The sequence below is a fragment of the Gordionus sp. m RMFG-2023 genome, chromosome 1, assembly GCF_954871325.1.
Source record: "Gordionus sp. m RMFG-2023 chromosome 1, tfGorSpeb1-WG-v2, whole genome shotgun sequence".
In the NCBI taxonomy this organism is placed as follows: domain Eukaryota; kingdom Metazoa; phylum Nematomorpha; class Gordioida; order Chordodea; family Parachordodidae; genus Gordionus; species Gordionus sp. m RMFG-2023.
Window position 1 is genome coordinate 56216004 of NC_088775.1, and position 22943 is coordinate 56238946.

At 25.7% G+C, this 22943-nt stretch overlaps 1 protein-coding gene across 1 annotated transcript; it reads left to right on the forward strand.

Annotated features, from left to right (window-relative positions):
- The first annotated feature begins 22026 nt into the window (after positions 1-22026).
- LOC135927665 (DNA-binding protein HEXBP-like) lies at positions 22027-22620 on the forward strand. The gene has a single exon (XM_065463810.1). It carries the CDS (start codon positions 22027-22029, stop codon positions 22618-22620), a length of 594 nt encoding a protein of 197 aa, XP_065319882.1.
- Positions 22621-22943: the final 323 nt, after the last annotated feature.

Sequence of the window (22943 nt, forward strand, 5' to 3'; positions counted from 1 at the left end):
CCAACGATAAACGAAATTCTTGATGAATTGGCAACATTCCCACGAAAATTAAAAATCACATTATAATTATAGTATTTAATATAATATTGTATTTGATAGGAAATTAAAAAAAACTTATTTTTTAAATTTTTTTCTAGTCAATATTTTATACACACTACTATTAGTATTTTCAATAAAAAAATTATATTTTACTTATATTGTATGAGAATTAAAGCTGAGGCTAGTTTTTAAAGAAAATTTTATAAAAAAAATGACATTAAACTTTATTTCAACTTTACATTTAAAAAAACTTTATTAAATATACTACTAACTTAAATAACCTAACTTAAATATAATATACCTAACTTAAATATAATATACCACTTAAAATAATAAAAAATAGGCTTGTAATATCCATAAGCACGAATTAGTAAATAATAGTTAAAAATAGAAATATAATTATTATTAAATTATGAATAATTTAATAGAATAGCAGAGGAATTTGGGGGCGAAGCCCCCAAAAACAATTCCCCCCCCCCCTCATAAGAAAATCCTGGATACGCCACTGACCGGAACGAAGTTATATTGGACTGACATGTCATGTATTTGTCACATTTCAATTTTTCTGTAACCACTAAATCTGTTTTAAGTATGAAGCCAAAGGGTAAGAAAAATAACAAGCTAGAAATTTGGAATACTACCAATACCAGGTTCGTAACCAAGAGGGGTGATTTCTCACCCCATCGTAAATTTGTCTGCTCTCATAAATATGATTTAAATTGATGCACGAGGAGTTGTTAGACATATAATTTGTATTTGAATAGAATCTTGGAATCTGTTGTTGATAACGGTCTTGTGATACAGAATCGATAATAATATTATTTCACTTAAAGAAACAGTTTATTTTTATTTAAGAACATCGTATATATTAAATTATTATATTTAAGAAAAGTTTTTGTATCTTTTTTTCATATAAAATACATATCTGTATATATATATGTTAGCGGCAATGTGAAAATTCCGGCAATGTATACATTGCCGGAATTTTTTCGGCAATGTGAGGTAGTGGTAGGCAATGTAAATGTGAGATTTCGGCAATGTGTTATTTTTGTAATATTATATTATTAATAATTTTGTTTTTATTATTAATAATTTTTTTAAGATTAAAATTTTATTTGATAATTTATATTATTTTTTTAGATATAATAATATGTTTTTTAAATATATTATTTGATTGATATTTTTTTTTAAATATATTGAAATATATTATAATATATTTTAATTTGTTATATTAATTTTTTATATATTTTTTGATTGATATTTTTTATTATAATGGTTTTTTATGTTTTTTATTATAATGGTTTTTTATGTATTTATTTTTCAGGTAAATTTTTTCTTGATATATTTTTTGACTAAATATTTTTTTTATTTTTTGCTAAATATTTTTTGTGTTATATTATTTTTTTAAATATATTTTTTGATTGATATTTTTTTTAAAATAATTTTAGATAATATATTTTAATTTGTTATATTTTTTTATATATTTTTTGATTGATATTTTTTAATATAATGGTTTTTTAGGTATTTATTTTTCACGTAAATTTTTTCTTGATATATTTTGTATGATATTTTTTTTAAAATAATTTTAGATAATATATTTTAATTTGTTATATTATTTTTTTATATATTTTTTGATTGGTATTTTTTAATATAATGGTTTTTAATGTATTTATTTTTCACGTAAATTTTTTCTTAATATATTTTTTGATATCTAAATTTTTTTTTATTTTTTGTGTTATATTATTTTTTTAAATATATTTTTTGATTGATATTTTTTTTAAAATAATTTTTAGATAATATATTTTAATTTGTTATATTATTTTTTTATATATTTTTTGATTGATATTTTTTAATATAATGGTTTTTTTATGTATTTATTTTTCACGTAAATTTTTTTTTGATATATTTTTTGATAGCTAAATTTTTTTTTATTTGTGTTATTATTATTTATTTAAATATATTTTTTGATTGATATTTTTTTTTAGAGATAAGATATTTTAATTTGTCATAATTTTTTTTAAATATATTTTTTGATTGATATTTTTTTTAAATGATTTTTATATAATTTATTTTTAACGTAATTTTTTCTATTTTATATCTTTTGATTCCTAATTTTATAGGTAAAAGTGACAAAAGGTATAATCGTAATTTTTGAACTTTTTTAAGTTTTTATAAGCAATTTTCAGTGAAGATGTATTATAGAAAAGTGACAATTGTCATAATTGTTATTTTTGAACATTTTTTAGTTTTTTTAAAGTAAATAGGTAAAAATATGTTTTGTAAAAATGTTAAATTAATATTTCACTGAAGATGTACTATGGAAAAGTGACAATTGTCATAATCGTTATTTTTGAACATTTTTTAGTTTTTTTAAAGTAAATAGGTAAAAATATGTTTTGTAAAAATGTTAAATTAATATTTCAGTGAAGATGTACTATGGAAAAGTGACAATTGTCATAATCGTTATTTTGAACTTTTTTGATTTTTTTTAAAGTAAATAGTTAAAATTATGTTTTGTAAAAATGTTAAATTAATATTTCAGTGAAGATGTACTATGGAAAAGTGACAATTGTCATAATCGTTATTTTTGAACATTTTCTAGTTTTTTTAAAGTAAATAGTTAAAATTATGTTTTGTAAAAATGTTAATTAATATTTCAGTGAAGATGTACTATGGAAAAGTGACAATTGTCATAATCGTTATTTTTGAACATTTTTAGTTTTTAAAAGTAAATAGGTAAAAATATGTTTTATAAAAATGTTAAATTTATATTTCAGTGAAGATGTACTATGGAAAAGTGACAATTGTCATAATCGTTGTTTTTGAACATTTTTTAATTTTTTTAAAGTAAATAGGTAAAATTATGTTTTGTAAACATGTTAAATTAATATTTCAGTGAAGATGTACTATGGAAAAGTGACAATTGTCATAATCGTTGTTTTTGAACATTTTTTAGTTTTTTTAAAGTAAATAGGTAAAATTATGTTTTGTAAACATGTTAAATTAATATTTCAGTGAAGATGTACTATGGAAAAGTGACAATTGTCATAATCGTTATTTTTGAACATTTTTTAGTTTTTTTAAAGTAAATAGGTAAAAATATGTTTTGTAAAAATGTTAAATTAATATTTCAGTGAAGATGTACTATGGAAAAGTAGCAATTGTCATAATCGTTATTTTGAACTTTTCTGATTTTTTTTAAAGTAAATAGTTAAAATTATGTTTTGTAAACATGTTAAATTAATATTTCAGTGAAGATGTACTATGGAAAAGTGACAATTGTCATAATCGTTGTTTTTGAACATTTTTTAGTTTTTTTAAAGTAAATAGGTAAAATTATGTTTTGTAAACATGTTAAATTAATATTTCAGTGAAGATGTACTATGGAAAAGTGACAATTGTCATAATCGTTGTTTTTGGACATTTTTTAGTTTTTTTAAAGTAAATAGTTAAAATTATGTTTTGTAAAAATGTTAAATTAATATTTCAGTGAAGATGTACTATGGAAAAGTGACAATTGTCATAATCGTTATTTTTGAACTTTTTTGATTTTTTTTAAAGTAAATAGTTAAAATTATGTTTTATAAAAATGTTAAATTAATATTTCACTGAAGATGTACTATGGAAAAGTGACAATTGTCATAATCCTTATTTTTGAACATTTTTTAGTTTTTTTAAAGTAAATAGGTAAAAATATGTTTTGTAAAAATGTTAAATTAATATTTCACTGAAGATGTACTATGGAAAAGTGACAATTGTCATAATCGTTATTTTTGAACATTTTTTAGTTTTTTTAAAGTAAATAGGTAAAAATATGTTTAGTAAACGTGTTAAATTAAAATTTCAGTTTAGATATGTTTTATATTATATAGACACTAACAGGAATATTAACATTAAAATTCCTAAATTCGCTATTATTATATATTGAAAATTAAAGATGAATTATTTTCCTGCAAATCGTCAATGCCTTGATTTGATTAATCTCGAGATTTCAGCATGAATACATTAATGACCTCAAATGATAAAAAATTTTACTATTACGATTACACCTTAATCTTCATAGCAGCCGGAAATGTTTTTTAACATAATTTATAATAGTAGACCGATGTATAAATAAAATATTTTTATTATTAATTTATTTTTTCCTAAAATATTAACTGCGAAATATTTAAATATGAATCCTGCATCGGTTATTTGTATATCAACTAACTATAATATCTTTGACTTATTTATTTCAATTCTGTGAGTAAATATATTTTAAATATTTATACGCTTTAGTGAACTATCTAAAATTACAAGTTAGAGCTATTGAGATGTATATCTATCACTAAATACATTTTCATGAATATATTTATAAACGAAATAAATTTTAGCAATTAACTATGTTGCAATATAGCGAACATTAAATACTATTAGCCCTTATATTTATTACTAAGATTATGCGTCAAACATTATAAGTTCATCTGAAATTTTAATTTAACATTTTTACAAAACATAATTTTAACTATTTACTTAAAAAAAACTAAAAAATGTTCAAAAATAACGATTATGACAATTGTCACTTTTCCATAGTGCATCTACACTGAAATATTAATTTAACACGTTTACTAAACATATTTTTACCTATTTACTTTAAAAAAACTAAAAAATGTTCAAAAATAACGATTATGACAATTGTCACTTTTCCATAGTACATCTTCACTGAAATATTAATTTAACATGTTTACAAAACATAATTTTACCTATTTACTATAAAAAAACTAAAAAATGTTCAAAAATAACGATTATGACAATTGTCACTTTTCCATAGTACATCTTCACTGAAATATTAATTTAACATTTTTACAAAACATAATTTTACCTATTTACTTTAAAAAAACTAAAAAATGTTCAAAAATAACGATTATGACAATTGTCACTTTTCCATAGTACATCTTCACTGAAATATTAATTTAACAATTTTACAAAACATAATTTTAACTATTTACTTTAAAAAAAATCAAAAAAGTTCAAAAATAACGACTATGACAATTGTCACTTTTCCATAGTACATCTTCACTGAAATATTAATTTAACACGTTTACAAAACATATTTTTACCTATTTACTTTAAAAAAACTAAAAAATGTTCAAAAATAACGATTATGACAATTGTCACTTTTCCATAGTACATCTTCACTGAAATATTAATTTAACATTTTTACAAAACATATTTTTACCTATTTACTTTAAAAAAACTAAAAAATGTTCAAAAATAACAATTATGACAATTGTCACTTTTCTATAATACATCTTCACTAAAAATTGCTTTTAAAAATTTAAAAAGTTCAAAAATTACGATTATACCTTTTATCACTTTTACCTATTAGGAATCTAAAGATTAAAAATTACGTTAAAAATAAATTATATAAAAATCATTTAAAAAAAATATCAATCAAAAAATATATTTAAAAAAAATTATGACAAATTAAAATATCTTATCTCTAAAAAAAAATATCAATCAAAAAATATATTTAAATAAATAATAATAACACAAATAAAAAAAAAATTTAGCTATCAAAAAATATATCAAGAAAAAATTTACGTGAAAAATAAATACATAAAAAACCATTATATTAAAAAATATCAATCAAAAAATATATAAAAAAATATAACAAATTAAAATATATTTTCTAAAAATTATCTTAAAAAAAATATCAATCAAAAAATATATTTAAAAAAATAATGTAACACAAAAAATTAAAAAAAATTTAGCTATCAAAAAATATATCAAGATAAAATTTACGTGAAAAATAAATACATAAAAAACCATTATAATAAAAATATCAATCAAAAAATATATATAAAAATAATATAACAAATTAAAATATATTATCTAAAAATTATTTAAAAAAAAATATCAATCAAAAAAAAATAAAATAATATAACAAATTAAAATATATTACCTCTCAAAAAACAAAAAAAAATTAGCTATCAAAAAAAATCTACGTAAAAAATAAATATATCAATCAAAAAAAATATGTAAAAAATAATATAACAAATTATAATATATTATTTCAATATAATTAAAAAAAAATATCAAAAAAAATATATTATATATTACCTCTAAAGTTTTATTTAAAAAATAATATAAACCAAAAAAAATATATAAAAAAATAATTATATTAAAAAAATATCTATCAAAAAAAATATGTAAAAAAATATATAACAAATTATAATATATTATAATATATTTAAAAAAAATATCAATCAAAAAATATATTTAAAAAGATAATATAACAAATTAAAATATTATATCAAAAAATAAATTAATATTAAATAAATAATAAATTAATATTAAATAAATAATAAATTAATCTTAAATAAATAATAAATTTGTAAAATACACATTGCCGAAATCTCACATTTACATTGCTTACCACTACCTCACATTGCCGCTAACATATACATTAAACATAATTTAATATAACTAAATGTCTAATTTACATATCGCGATCTACAATTATCTTAAACAGTAAACATTTAAATGGACATGTAAAGTATTAACGCTTTAGACAATAATAAATAAATAAATATATTATAATATGACATTAACGCGTTTATAAACATTAAACTTTAAATTGAAATAAAACATTATTATTATATAATATTACCAACATGTAAAATGCACCACAAAATATGTATTGTACCTTTATAATGGTAATTGGAAAAAAAAACCCCTGGAAAAAAACCCCATGGAAAACAAAAAAAAGAAAGTCGTTATTTTTAAAAATTTTTTCTTGTCAATTCTTAAATTTTTTTCTCAATTTATATTTTTCTTCCCATTTTTGCTTTAAGTCATTGTTAATCTTTATTTTTCTGATCTTTTCTCAATTTATATCTTCTCAATTTTCACTTAATTTTTTTAGTATAACCTAGCAATAATTAATATTGATAAATAATTTTATAAGCGAATGCCACAATCATTAACAGCTATTAAACTCCAAAAAAAACACAAAATACTTACGAAAAATATTCGGAGTAGTAATGTCTAAATGTCAAGAACGGGATTTATTTCCTGATCCATTATATATATACATGGATTTCGAAAAGTCGGCTTTGAGCGCGGTTAAAACTATCATTGGTATGATTATTAATATGTTAAATTATTTATATTAATTTTTTCAAATAGGGGATCACATCATAATTAGAGGATGCTTTTACCATTTGTGTCAAAGTACCCATGGAAAAATTCAAAAGCTAGGTTGAAAGCCGATACAGAACCGATGAAGCCCTAAGCTTCTTTTGTGACATGATGGACGGCTTAGCAATTGTTCCTTTATGTGATATGGGCAATGCAATGGCATTCCTTAGATCGGTTACTCCGAACAATGGTAAGGATATTCTTGAATATTTCGATAAAAATTACATCAATGGAGTATCAATGGAGGTCACAAAAAGCAATTCTCAATCCCAGACACGTCGAATTGGGCCTTGATTTTCTCCAGAAATTTGGAACGTGAATGAGAGCACTCTATCTAACGAAGAACGGATGTTTAATCAATGCGAAGGTTGGAATCATCGTTTTTCTAATCTGATTGGGAATAAACACCCATCAATCTGGGTATTGATTAAAAAATGAAATGCGAGGTGACTGCCGATGAAACCAAACTTGAACGATGGCGTGTAGCTAGATGGACACCGAAAACAAAATCGCAGTGCTTAAACAGGAAAAAATGCTGATGTTCAAATTGGTACTGGGAAAAAAAATATCCCAGTAAAATAACCCATGTATTAATTATTTTCGTAAAAATTATTTGCTATAGTAATAAATACAATATCCTTTCTTAATTACTATATTAAGTAGACTAAATTTGCAATAAGATTTTATTGATAAATCGTTATTATGTATATAATATATTATTAAATTATTTTTTATAATATTTTTTTCTAAAATACTAATTTGTCTATACCTTATTAAATCCAAATAAAAATATACCGATATTATAAGATCTTAAGTAAATTCGAAAAAAAATTTCGGGGTTTTTTTTCCTGGGGTTTTTTTTCCGGGGATTTTTATTCCTGGAAGTTTTTTTTCCGGGATTCCTTTATAATATAGTAAAGGAGGAAATAAATAAAATGGGAAAGAAAAATATTGCATTATTATAAAATGTTGTGTCCTTACTTGTAATACAATTAAAGGGAAGAGGAATTAATGTAACTTTATAATATTGTTATATTTATATTTTTGAATACAATAACAAAAAAAATATATTCGAAGTGGGACAAATGGGAATAAATGTATATTTTTAATTTGTTGTTTCCTTTTGGGAAATTGTTTGATACAATTATTATTTTTATATTTGAATACAATAACAAAAAAAATATATTCAAAGGGGGAAAAATGGGAATAAATGTATCTTTTTAATATTTTTGTTACCTTTTTGGGAAAACAATCAATAAATTTGTTTGTAATACATTATTATTTTTATTTTTGAATACAATATCAAAAAAAATATATGCAAAGGTGGAAAATGGGAATAAATGTATGTATATAAATTAAACATAATTTAATATAATAAATATCAATTTACATATCACGATCTACAATTATTGCCTTAAACAGTAAAGATTTAAATGGACATGCAAATGTAAAGTATTAACGTTTTAGACAATAATAAATAAAGAAATATATTATAATATGACATTAACGCGTTTATAAACATTAAATTTTAAATTGAAATAAAACATTTGTTACCAATATGTAACATAAGCTAATATATTTTTCCCAATATATCCCCCTCCCCCACCCACCTTCCCCCAAAAATGTAAACAGTATATCACTATAAAAATAATTTGAAAGAAAAATTAGTAAAAATTGATAACCTTTTAAAATAATTACTATAATTCAAAATTTTTAGAAAAAAAGAATTTTGATTTTAAAAAAAAGCGTAAACATTATTTTTATAAAAATCTAATATAGCCAAAGGTCATCAATAAGTGGGTCTAATGACTTCCAATAAAATTAATTGCAGACGCCTGATAGTGTTTCCCCCTATAGAAATATCTTGAATATGCCTTTCCAAGGGAATCTAGTTACTCTATCCGATTTTTATGTCAAGAAATAATTTAGTTAATTCCGTTGTGGAAAGTAACCCAAATTTTTTTTACCCTTTATAAGCGAGTTGCATAGACAGCTCGCCCGATACTTCTGATACTGTAAAATCATGTCTACCCCAATCGGACTGTTTGTGACATCTATATAGGTGCCTCTACGAAAATTATGTCCACCTTTATTCAAAGCAGCAAAAAAAAATTGCTCGATAAATTGCATATTGTTGTAAAGTTAATCAACGGTACCTGCAATCATGGCAATATCCTATTTCTTTCTGGTTGATGTGGGGTGACGAGTTACAGATTGAGTTGTGTTGCACTATAAAGAAAAAGCCTCATCAAGTAACTGACCTGGAGAAGAGGAATGAGTGTTCGAAACACAAGATGAGATGAATCCACAGATCTAATGCGACTGGAGACCAAATTACAATTACTCTGTTGGAAGTGAAAAATTTATCGTGAAGTCAAAGAGGCCATTAAACCAAGATTGGCTACTTTTCCCATTATTTCTTTTATTTTTAACTTTGATTTGAATTCTGATAAATTTAAGGATAGCAGTGGATTTTTGTGGCATAGAGATTTTAGGGATGTTTAAGATGATTTTTATTAGGAAATAAACCTTGTGGGCTGGAAGAGAATATAAGAGTTTTTCAGAGTTATTAAGACTAGATATGATTCTCATAAAAATTATTTAATCGCACCCGCACTACCGGTGAGGGATCCGAGGTGGGAAAATTCATCTACTGTGATATTTTTATAATTATAATTATTTAGCGAAATTTGGTTTTGATATTTGGAATTAAACCAATAGAGATGCAGGCATTTGCGATCTATTCGAGCGATCCACTTAATATTCCATCAGCAATATATCTCACATGGAGATCAAACTTGCAGTCGACTTTAATTTTTTCAGTAATACAATTAAGACCTATACAAAATAAAAGGGAGTCAGGAGTGCCCCCTTGTTGAAGGCCCTCAATAGATAAGATAGTTTGATAGCAAAATTGTAGAAGGGAATAGATCGTGGTATTAATTAATCATGTAATTAGCATAGTTATTTTAATGAATTCGGCGAGGAAAGGTTTACTATGGAAAGTATTGAATATATTGCAAAAATCTATTTTAATTCGAGAAATATTTTGTAGATATATACGGGCAGCATAATCGGCTGCCTCGAAAATACTTTTAATATCATCACCTTGCTGCATGGGTGCATAAAGATTAGAAGCAACATCAAGTAAGTTTAGATTATTGTTCCTATAACCATTGGTCTTATGAATTTATTGGGTTTAATGAGGGCATTAATTTGACTCCATATAATATCGGGAGCATAAATGGTGGAGTATCACTAGATGCGATTTTGTTACACAATCAAGTAAGGGATATCAGAGGTGTTTGGTCATTAATGGAATGCTATATATAGCAAAAATATAGATCGTATGCTTTCGAAATCATGCGCTGAATCCATAAGCCTAGCCAGCGTTTATATTACAGGATGTTCACTAGAAGCAAGTCCCCCTTAAAATCCTATACCTACCTTCCTAAAAAATTTCTACCGCCTTCAGCGGCGATATTTCTAAATACGTTTTTAACCTATCATTACTCTATTACCAACTATAAAAAAGGTGAATGTAAAATTTTTTAGAACATGAATTATTAAAAACTACCTCATACATAATGAATACAAGGCATTATTGTAGTTATGTGCATTATTGTAGTTATGTTTGTCATGAATATGAGCTTGCTGGTAGAATGTCTAACCCTTTTAAATTACATTCATAAAATAGCAGAATATTATCCAGAAATTGGTTTTATTTAAAAAATAATGACATAATGTATGCAATATACAAATTTGGTCGATGTTGAGCAATATCATTGTATTATTATTATAATAGATCTATAATATAAGTAACAAATATATATTACGACAATATATTTTGCCCTATTTCATCTAATAGATAGCCCCCTCCACCTAATTAAATTTGCACTATATCTAGTCTACCCCTTAGCCTACCCCCTTAAATACCCTCCTATCTCCCTTAAAAAACTGGAAGCAAGCTACCTACCCCACCCCCTCATATAGACGCTATCCCTCACCCTTTTGGAAATTTGCCTGTTCTCTTAAATATCGTTTTAAGCTAATAAAGATCCTACCAGACCCCATAACCCCTTTTCCCCAACAAATGTACACAATATATCACTATAAAGAGGAATATATGAGAAAAATTAGTATAATTCAAATTTTTGGAAAAAATGCTTTTTTTATAAAAATGTAAGTATATGGTATGACCATATTGAACTTAAAGACTACAATGGCATGACGAAGCCCATCCTTTGTAAGTAAAAAGTCAAGAGTAATAGAAGGGATGGCTTCATGAATTCGTAACCATTGCCAGAGGAAGCTATAAAGAAAAAGGAAGGTTTTACAGGTTAAATTTACAAAAGAAATGCAACATAATTGCCCACCAAAGGTAAATCTCCTTCTCTCTTAAATGATGTTGAAGGAGGATAACTAGGAAAGAAAACCTCAAAGGGTCCACGGAGGTTGAGAATTAGGGTGCGCCGTTAACACTTAGTGCCTTTTGTCAAAATAATTCCTCAAATTTAAAATTGACTATTCGTTTTTAAGATTTTTACTTCTAGCTTGTGGGTAGAAACGTTGGAGGATATTAAGAAATACATGTCAATCACAGTGTTTTTAAAAGTTACTTTTAAAAGTAGCTCTCTATTGGCTACTTTTTACGCTACTTTAGAATTTTTTTAAAATATATTCTACACATCTCTATTTCCACAAATAAAAAATATGACTAAAATTTTAAATATATATAATTTATTTATTTTTTATTACATCTCAATAAAATAACATTTCCATACTGTCATCCCTAAGTCTAGAGTGACGATCAGAAAGTATAATCTGACTAAATAAGCATTCATCACTAGCACTTGATGGTAATTCAGTATAAATTTAATAAACATATTTTTTATATAAGAAAAATCATTAGAAATATTTATTTGAGTATTTTTAGATTTAAAGAGGCGTCTAGAAGATTTTCAATGGTATTATTATTTATTTCTTAAATATCGTCTATAGTGAGTGGAGTTTTTAATTTGAGTAATCAGTCTAAAATTATAAAAGTAATAGGAATTAAAATTATATACGGTAAAGTGACATAAATGGTCATGTTTGCTGACTGACCAGGCCACCATCCTTTAACTTTTTATTTATTGGACCAATTTCTCTCAAGGTTAAAATTAAAGGGATTGAAATAAGTACTTGTTTTGATTGATGTTAATATTAATTATTTATTGTAATTTTTAATTTATAATATAATTTTTATGGCCAGTTGAACCATACCATGTATGGACTGGGCCAGTGAATATACTTTCACATAGGCTTATATAGCTCTAAAACCATTAAACTATTATAGATAAAGCTTTGATTCAAATTTTATTTTAAAGCATCTTTTAGTGTTGTTAAACGCGATTTAAGCCGATTTTTAAAAACGGCTAACTCAATATTTTAGCCAGAAAAACATTTCCTAAGCCCCAAGATTTCATTACATCTTATTACAATGAAATTATTACCCTGTGTTAATTTTTTTTTTTCGAGATTAAAAATTTTTCGAATTCAGGAAAATAAAATTCCATATTATCATCATTTTACAGGATAATTACTTTGTCGGTATGAGTATCAAAATTATCTATAATATCAATATTTATCGTCGACATTTAACTATTTTGAAAACTAAAATTAAAATGCAAATTTTTAGATATAAATTTAAATTTCAAAATTAAATAAAATAATGATTTTAGAATTAATTATAAATATATTTTAATAATATTTATGTGTATTTATTATATAAAATTTTACTTTCTAAATTAGTAGTGAGCTACAGTTATGGTTATTTTTTTTTAAATGTAGTGGGCTAAAGTTAAAGCTACTGAAAAAGTAGCGCGCTACAAAACACTATGATCATAGTTTATAAAGAATTTTAGATATTATAAGGTAACTCTTTAGGCTATTTGGGCCCAGCAGCTATAGAGATTTTTTGAAGTATCTGAAAAAATATCCACAGGAGCTTTATTTTCTATGGATGACCCTTGATATATGAGGAACTTTCTCAGTTGAACATGAAATAATTTTGAACATTTCTATTTAGGGAAAAGTATTGACTTTAAGAAAATTTATTTTTAGACCTTTATTTTCATAAGATTTTATTATGCCTAACTTATAGTTGACTTGTTCGGGTGAGCCGTTTTTTATTCCATCATCTACATAACATGAATGCAAATTGAGCTAGAATTGACAATTTTTGTTTTGTATCATTTTCTCTATTCCAAGAGAAAAGAGGATTGGTCCAAGCTGGTCATACCCTCTAATAATTTAACTAATTTCTAAATACGAAATCTGTTGGTCTAGAGTAGCAGTCCTGAAGAAACTGGGAAAATTCTGGAAAATAAAAGTGAGCAGATTTTAGGATTTACTGAATCATTTTGACACCCATTACTAATCGACTTTAGGTGATCTCAATGGCTATCGATCTAGCATCTTTGTTAGGTTTAAATAGATCTAGCTTGACCTTATAAATAATTCTGAAAATAAAGGTGAGAATTTTTCTAGAAGAAAACGGTTGATATACTGGGTTATATTATAAAGATATCAGTTTATTGACCAATGAGTAGTTAGGTCTTAAATGAATGTAGGACGAGTTTCGTCAATTACAGATGAAGAATTACGCTTGAAAGATAGGATCGTTTTCTTAATATCTGCAATGTTGGAGTTGGTAGTGCAAATATTTGATCAGGATAAACTAGTATTAGATTATTGGTAGCGATGTTATTCGATTGGTGTTTCTGAGGTAGAGGTAAGTATCATTATCCTGAGGGGCTAGATTGTCTTTGAATGAGGCAAATTCAAGGTATCTAAGTTGCTTAATATAAGTTTAATTCTGGTTTTAAAGGCGATTTGGCTTTTCTTTTTGCTAATTTTTTTTAAATGGACCAGTTGTAGGATGCAGAAAGAGTATAATAATAAGCCAGTGCCTGACTGATGAGTTATTAAGCAAATATGTTAGATTCTTCAAATAGGACTTTGTCATCTGGAGTCTTGCACCTTTAAGTATGCGAAATAAGATGTGAGGCATAGGGGCAATGAGAAATGACTCTATGCCGTGTAGTTCAGGATTTGCATTGATGGAGACATCATGAAAAATATTTGAAGCAAGAATTAAGGTTTTAGGCAAAGTCAGTCAAATAGATGAAATATTTAAGGCTGAGATTAATATAGGATTTCTTGATTGGGTTCATTTAATTCCTCTAGTGCTTTGAGATGTCAGTAGGCCGGCCTTCATCATTTAAGCAAATTTGTACATAATGGGCAATTATTTCTAATGCGATTAAATCTTTTGTTTTTAAATATCTGTTTAAGCAAGGATTCCACAATGAGAAATCATTTCGGATGTGTGTATAGTTCAATTAATATTTAAAGTTTGTTATTAAGACATTAAAATGATATTAATTTATAATATATGAGAGAAATTTTGCTAGATTTTTATTTTTAGAATGTTTTAAAAACATTTTAATGGTAAGAATATCTATATATTGGCTTTAATTTAAAGAATATATAAGCAATATCGGAGATTTTCAAAGCTCAGCTATTCCGAAAACCCAGCCGCGGGCTTAATCAATTTAAAAAAATATATAGCACGACAAACCGAGAAAAAAATTAACGGGCCGTGCCAGTTTATTTGTACAAAAATAAATTCCGGGTTTGGGATAACAATTTATACAAAAAAAATTAGGCAGGCCTTGTAAATATTTGATTTTTATAAAAATTCTAGGCCAGCGGAGCCTTATAATTTTGATATATTTTTTTGAATTTCAAGTTATTATCCTGATTATGATAATAAAAATTAATTACAATAGGTTTGTCCTGGTTCAACTTATTTATGATATTTATTTTTGTTTAGCCTAGGCTAAACAGTTTTTGAACTAGGACATCCTATATTAAGTTTGTTTCTAGTGGGTGCATTGTCATTTTTCGTATTTTTTTTGACTTTTTTTAAACTTTTTTTAAGTTTGTTTTTTCACTTTTTTTCACTTTTTTTTTGTTATGTTTTTTAAAAAAATTTCTGTTTCATTTTCTCTTACTTTTTAGGCTGTTTAGTAGAAACTATATGGCCGGCTAAACAACCAGCTTAGTAATAAATAATACCAGGACACACCAAATATACACAAATTATTATACAGGTTATTTATGATATGATTCAAACAAATACATAATATAGATAGCAAACACAATAGATTTATAAAACGGTTGTTGTAGAAATAGATAGCCATAGAGGAAAGTAGATCTTTATAAAAAATGCTCTGACTGAAAAATTATTACTAAAAAACGGGCCGGGACGTACTATTCGTAAAATTTTAACAGGCCGGACCGGGGCAAAAATTTAACGGGCCAGACCGGACATGTAAAATTTTTTAAGAGGCCAATACGAGTTGGGTCTGGGTTTGCAGATCAATAAGCGATATAGAGCAAGGTTTGAATCCTCATTTATAACTTGAGAAAGTTTTCAAACATTTATAGTGTCTTTTATTAGTAATCATGAATAGTAAATCTAGTGCTATTGGGGCTTTCAAAATTATGGTATACTAGGTAGGGGGGGGGGGGGGGGTTGTTGGATAATTTTTTTTATTAAGGTATATTTTAAGGTCCCTCGAAGAAATTTGGCCGGTTACATTTTCAAAATATAATTTTTCGTGCTATTATTTCTATAAGAGAAAAACTCTTATTCTCAATATTTCCATTATTTATAAAAATATTTACTTATAATTATTTTTTTTTAAATAATATGGTTTATATATATCGTCACCTGAAAATTTGATTATTCCACTTCCACTTTTTTCAAATTTACAGGACTGCATTTTCAAAAATTTACTAACTGTGTTTTGAATATTAGAAATGCTTTCTTAATTTTTTATTTTAAGGATGTGTATATTTAATAGTTCCTCAGCAAATTAAATAAAATACCATGATATTTTTCTCAAATAATCATTTTTTTAATTCTTTTAAAACGGGAGATAGAATAAATACCAAATGTTATTTTATTATTTTATGAATATTATTCCATCTCCAAACAACTCTTTAAATTCAAAAAATTAATGAATAATAATTACCAATTAATGTAAAAGATAGCAGTTCAAAAATTTTATTTTACAAATTAAATATTAAATTTTCATGGAATTATAAAAATGAATAAACTAATTATTATTACAAAACATTCTTTTATTTATAAATAATACTAAAACATGTTTTTTAAAAATTTCTTGCATATATGAGAATGTTATTCATGTTTTGTATAGCAATTATCTGATATTTTTTGTCTTCACATTAACACTGATCCTTTTTGGTATGACAAATACAATATTAAATTAGAAATTAAATATATGTCTTTAAAGATGATATCTAAATATAGATTATACATCATTTGTAAATTCAGTTGATTTTCTAGATATTCCCTTTGATTATTGGATCTACGTTAATGAGATTTAAAGCAAGGAAAGCTCTTAATATGTAACTAATATGCTCCCTTTTTAATGAACTAATTAATTTTTTTGTGTGATTTTCTTTTTTATACATATGGATGGGTAATAATATCATCTTTTATATTAAAAAATTAGATATTCTTATCTGGCTAATATCTTATGTTGATTTTAAAAAAACTTATTCACAGCATAAAAATGATAGCTATATGAATAAAAAAATTTGAGGGTCTATAAATCTAACTCTCCATACAGTAGTACGACTTACATTTAAATCCTAAAAATAATTTTTTATAGTCATCATATTGATAAAATTCATTGTGAATTTTTTTCTCTCTTTTTGGCTGATATTTTTGGAGCAAATTGAGTTTGGCTCCATTGATTGGAATTAAGAGGTCTCTTTCTTGTTAATATTTTGTAATAGATTAGAAAGCTATACAATTAGTTAAGAAAACTCTTAATTCCATTTATGTGATATGTGCGTTTTAAAAATTCATATACTGGATGGATTGATTATTTTTTGTAAATTAAATTTAGGGAGATAGAATAATCTTTACTGACTATAATTAATTTTTATTTTTCAAAAGTTTATGATTTTTTTATGTAAACAGATTAATATATTTTTAAAAGATAAATTTATGAAAAAGTCATTTTTGTCAGAAAGTATATGGAATAACCTAATTATCAGGCAACAATATTTTCATTTTTTGGAGAGAGGGTTGGCTGTAGAAATATCGGAGGAAATTTTTATTAGTTTAAAATGATAATGATGTTTAGGAAAACTGACAAATGGAAGGGGAGAATATACCACCCACCCCCCCCCCCCCACCTCGATAGTTATGTCAATGATTTTGAATCACTAGTGTATCATATAAAAAAAATTCTATTCATATTTTATCACTGATTATTTTCACATTTCATGAGATATAAATTATTTATAAGTACTAATGTGTCCTGGTACGACTTATATTTGATATTTATTTAGTCTAGGCTCAACGGATTTTGAAACAGGGCACCCTATTTTGGTTTGTTTTAAGTATGTACAAACTGGATTATTTTTAATAAGAAAATGAAATTGCCATCGAACTTTTTTTGAGTGTGTCCTAATTGTTCTTAATTCTTGTTTTAAATCTAAATAGATACCAATAAGTTGTTATTCATTAAATATAACAAACAACCATTCTGCCGTCGAGTGCATCAATAGTAATAGTTTAGTGTGTTACACAACGAAATTTAAATTGTAACAATAGATATCTAAATTAAGCATTAGGCATACTTTACATAAGTATAATAAAAATTGTATCTGTATCTAGATATATTTGTAAAAATGTAACAATATCTGAATCAAAGTCTGCAATGGGCTAGTTTTTAGCCTTAGCGCGTTCCTTTTTTAGAAAACTACTTCAAAAAATATGATGAATGTAAGTTGTAACTATATTAAAATTTAAATATAATATCATAATTAATTATAATTTTTATAATTTATTATTTAATTTTGAAATTTATATTTTATATTTTTCCATTTGTATATAAACCTAAATCCTCTGGTGTAAATTATTTAAATGTAATCGTAAATGGATATCGAAATTGATGTAAGTGAATCAGACAATTATGATATTAATGAAATGGAAGGTACCCTGAAAGAAATTATTCTTGATAACAATAATACAAATTTTATAAAACAAATTTTCCATTTCTAAAAAAATTTAAACCACCCGCCCAACTCGCCCATGTTTTATTAAAATATACCTGCCCGTTAGCCCTTTAGTCAAAATCTATACCCGCCCACTGAATTTTAATCAACTCAGCCCATATAAAATTTAAAGCTCATTCTTTCAATTTTTTAAAGTATCTAATAAAAAAAAATGATTTAGTTTTAGCCTGCATCCGACAAAAAAGTTTTATAATTTAGTAAATTACTATGCAATAGAAAAAATATTTAATTTAAATTACGGATAAGGAATTTATTTGATCTAATAAATATATATATATAATATAAAATTAATATTTATTGATACTCAAAACCTTCCAACAATGCAATTCCTACTTCAGAAGAGCACTGGTTGATAGAATTGTCAATATATTTATAGCTAATCTTGATAGCTAAATCTTTTTCTTGTCGTTTCCATCAAAGCAGTAATAATAAATTTTAAAAAGTAATTTAAATTATTGTTTATAAATTGTAAACTTAAACTAAACTAAGTAACCTAAAATCTTGCTAAATTATAAAAATACTCGTTATTTTAAGATATAAATATTTTCTTATGTCATTAGGCAATGCTCTCCTCTGTAACAGCCCATCTTCCTATCGGTTGTTGTTTAATCTTGACGTCGATGCTATCTATTTCAAACATTGCATTTACAATTTAATAATCTTTAATTGAATTCTCTTTGCTTTTGGGAAAACAGGTAAAATCGGATTTTTTGATGTTATATTCTTCCATGCAAATTAAATCCAATATGTTTTAGATATATTTTTTACCTAATTAATTTATTCCGATGCAGCATATATTTTTTAATGTTTACTTAAATGGTTTTAAATAACAAATAAAAGTATCCCTCGACAAATATTGCAGATAGAAATCCTGAAATCCCTATTTCCCAACCTCATAGAATTTTCCATCCTATGTTTATCATTCTTTTCAATTTTTTAACCGCCCGCCCGCCCACCCACCCATAATTTAAATATTTTTATTAACTCGCCGACCCGTTCTTTAAGAACAATTTTAACCCGTCCAATGCAGACATCTAATCTAGACATTTAGTCAATATATCTATATCTAGATCCATTTGGAAAATATTTTTTAACAACTCTGAATTTACTATTCCTAATTGATTCTTTTTTAAATAGGCCACAAACTGACAAGTGTGATGATTTCCTGATGATTCTTATCTGGTACGAACGACAGGGGTTTGATAGAATAAAGGAAAAACCATAAATGGAGAACCAGATACTCTTTTTTATATATCATTATTAAATACCTTTTAAAACATGGTAACTCAAAACCTGGGTAGGCAATACTTGCTAATTTATCATTTATTAAACAAAACTTTTAAGTTATAATTTTTGGAGTAAAAAGCTTAAGGTTGATATTTATTAAATCTCATAAATTTGAAGCATAATTTCTACCAAGTAAAAAAATTTATTACTTAATTTTTTTCTAGAAAGAGATGTTAAATAATAAAAAAATTATAAATATTTTATTGGATTGTTCAAATTGGATAGTTAAACTTTTAAGGTAGGAAAAACCAGAGCTAGTAGGCGCAATTTTTGTCAAAATCATCATAGGTCCGAAAATAATTGTTGTATTTAAATTTACAAAATACCATGAGATAGCCCAAATACCTACCTAACCTTGTATAATAATAAGATTTTAAAATATTTTATACTCTTGTCTCTAGATTGATTCCAGTAAAAGTAAATTTTTGGGCCAACAAGCCCCAAACCCGGAGCATGTAGATTCAATTATTTTATTAAATCTTTCATAGGATAATTAATTTATTATTCTATTATTTCCATGAAAAATGTTTTGTTGATATAAATATACCATCTACATAAAAATAAGTCATATGAATGACAAAATGACATTATTTAAATTGTAAAAAATGTGTAAAATTTATTAACTTTCTTGATTTTTTCTAATTCTATTACTATCTTATAGAACGGTTTTAATATCTAATCGTAACTAATAAATACTTATTTTATATTATTATATAAATATATTATTATTTATCATACTTGTAAGAATAATTTGATTGATTCGACTAACCCTTATTCTACTAACTCCTATTTACTAATATAATTAATGTTTTCTAAAAATATATTAAAACATGATATACGTTTATGAAACTTTCTGAAATGCGAAAGGAAGGTTTTTAATTTTATTTAATGTTAATTTTATTATTTTTAAACTCTTCAGATTTTATAGCCACCTAATATTGCGGTGTCAAACATTTTGATTTTTACCTAAAAACACATTTTATCATAAAATTTTAAATAACCGAGGGGGTATAAAATATTTCTAGCCTCAAATATACATATTATACAATGCTATTACTGTCATAATTGGGAGACTTTGATTTGTAAAATTTGATTTTTGGTAAAGTCAGTATGTATTGCGTTTGATGAGTCATTTTTATTTTTATAATTTTATGTTTTAGTTAAATTGGTGAGTCATTGTTATTTATATAATTTTATGTTTTAGTTTAATCGCGTTAACATTTTATTTTTAGATTTATAAAAGTGAATTATTGTAAAGTCATTATATGGGATTTAATTATTTATTTGTGATGATTATCGCTTCCCTATAAAAGGGAAGCGAAAATTGTAAATTATCAATTCATTTCTTTTTTTGAATTTTTTTTTTTGTTTTGAATTAATTTTTTTTATAACTATTATCATTAAATAATTCATTTTTTTTGGATTTATTTTATAAAATTATTCATTTTTTTTGTGTGGGAAATTCAATAAAATTATTATACTCGGAGTTTTGCTTTCTACCCGGACTTGTACGGCACAACGTAATAGTTGGTGCCATGACTAAATAACTAAGGTAAAAACAATTATTTTTATAAATTATTTTGGGGAAAATATTTTTGTGGATCGCTGTGGTGGATAAGACCGTCAATTTGTGAGAGCAAGTATCGTCAAGAGCAAGTACCGTCAGGAGCAAGTACCGTCAAGAGCAAGTACCGTCAAGAGCAAGTACCGTCAAGAACAAGTACCGTCAAGGACAAGTACCGTGTGTAATAAGGGACCGTTTGAGTCAAGAGACCGTCAAGAACAAGTACCGTCAAGTGAAAATTTTCAAAAGACGTAAAGTACACGGAAGTGCTGCCCAAATTTTTGCCTATATAAATCTCTTAGACGAAAATCCGAAAATTTACTAAAGTGCTGCTCAAATTTTTTCCTATATAAATCTATTAGAAGAAATTCCAAAAAAGTTTAGTATAAGGCAAGTTACACGGAAGTGCTGCCGATTTTTTTTTCAAAAGACATTAATACATGGAAGAGATTAAAGATTGGCGGAAAGTATTGATTTTTTTTTTGAAATTGATAAATGTATATGTGTATTATTGGAGTTTTTACCTTATTGATTTTATCTTATTGTCTGACGTTACAAGTAGTTAAGATATTTTTGGTGAAATTAATTATTAATTTTTTGTGAATATTTTATAAAATATAGTGTTGATAAATTGAGTTACTTGGGAAATAATTTAGGAAAAATTTAAATACGTAAATATTTTAATGAAGAGTTTTAAAATTACAAAGTATGTGGAGTTGCAATATAATGTACTGGGAGCGGTGGTAGTGTTGATGATATGGTTGTGTAGTTTATATTTTGGAAGGAGAATGCGAAGAGAAAGGAGTATTAGGATTCGTGGGCAATCGTTGTTGGTAGAAGGGCATAATGGAGAGGATGATAGATTGGGGAGAGTTACGTGGTTACCGGTTCAAGAAATAATGAAGGGTTGGGTCAATAATGAAGAGATTGACCGGTTAAAGAACGAGAGGATAGATGACAGACATTTGGACGTATACCGTGAACGTCAAGATATGCCGAGGCCGTTCAGCAGTGGGGGAAAGAGAGGTCGGAATGGTAGATGTTATAAATGTGGGGAGATGGGTCATATTGCGGTGAATTGTAGAGATGTTAAATGTTTTGGGTGTGGGGAGATGGGACATATTTCGACATATTGTCCGGGCAGAGCAGAGAGAATACGTTGCACGGGTTGTGGAAGATTTGGACATGTGTTAAAGGATTGCCGAGTGGGAAAAGTAGAAACAAGGGCAGGTTTTCCACAGAGAGGGGAGACTTCGGGGGCCGTGAATATGAGAAGTATGACTGAGATAGCTGGAAAAGGAGGAAAGGATATTGAAGAGGAGGTGACGTGTTTCAAATGCCGAGAAAGGGGACATTGGGCCAGAGATTGTAATAAAGATTGACTATATGATGGGAAGGAGAGTAAAATGATGACCGTGGCGTTAGGAGGAGGCAAGAAAGAGTTGAGAGTTAAAATGTTGCAGCAGGAGGTTCAAAGGGAGTTAACATATCTGCCGAGTCCGAGGGTATGGTTCGATATAAAAGGGAAGATGGTATCTATGTTATTTGATACCGGAGCAGCTATTTCGGTGATAGGATATGAGGATTTTAGAAGACTTTGGCCGGGTAGTAAAATAATTAGAGACGTTATGCAAGTGAGGCAGTTTGATGGATCGGAGATGGAGATGATGGGAAGAGTGCATATTGGGGATGTAGGGAGAGAAGG

Coding starts and splice junctions, on each gene's coding strand:
- LOC135927665 (XM_065463810.1), top strand. CDS start 22,027: ATGCGAAGAGAAAGGAGTATTAGGATTCGTGGGCAATCGTTGTTGGTA.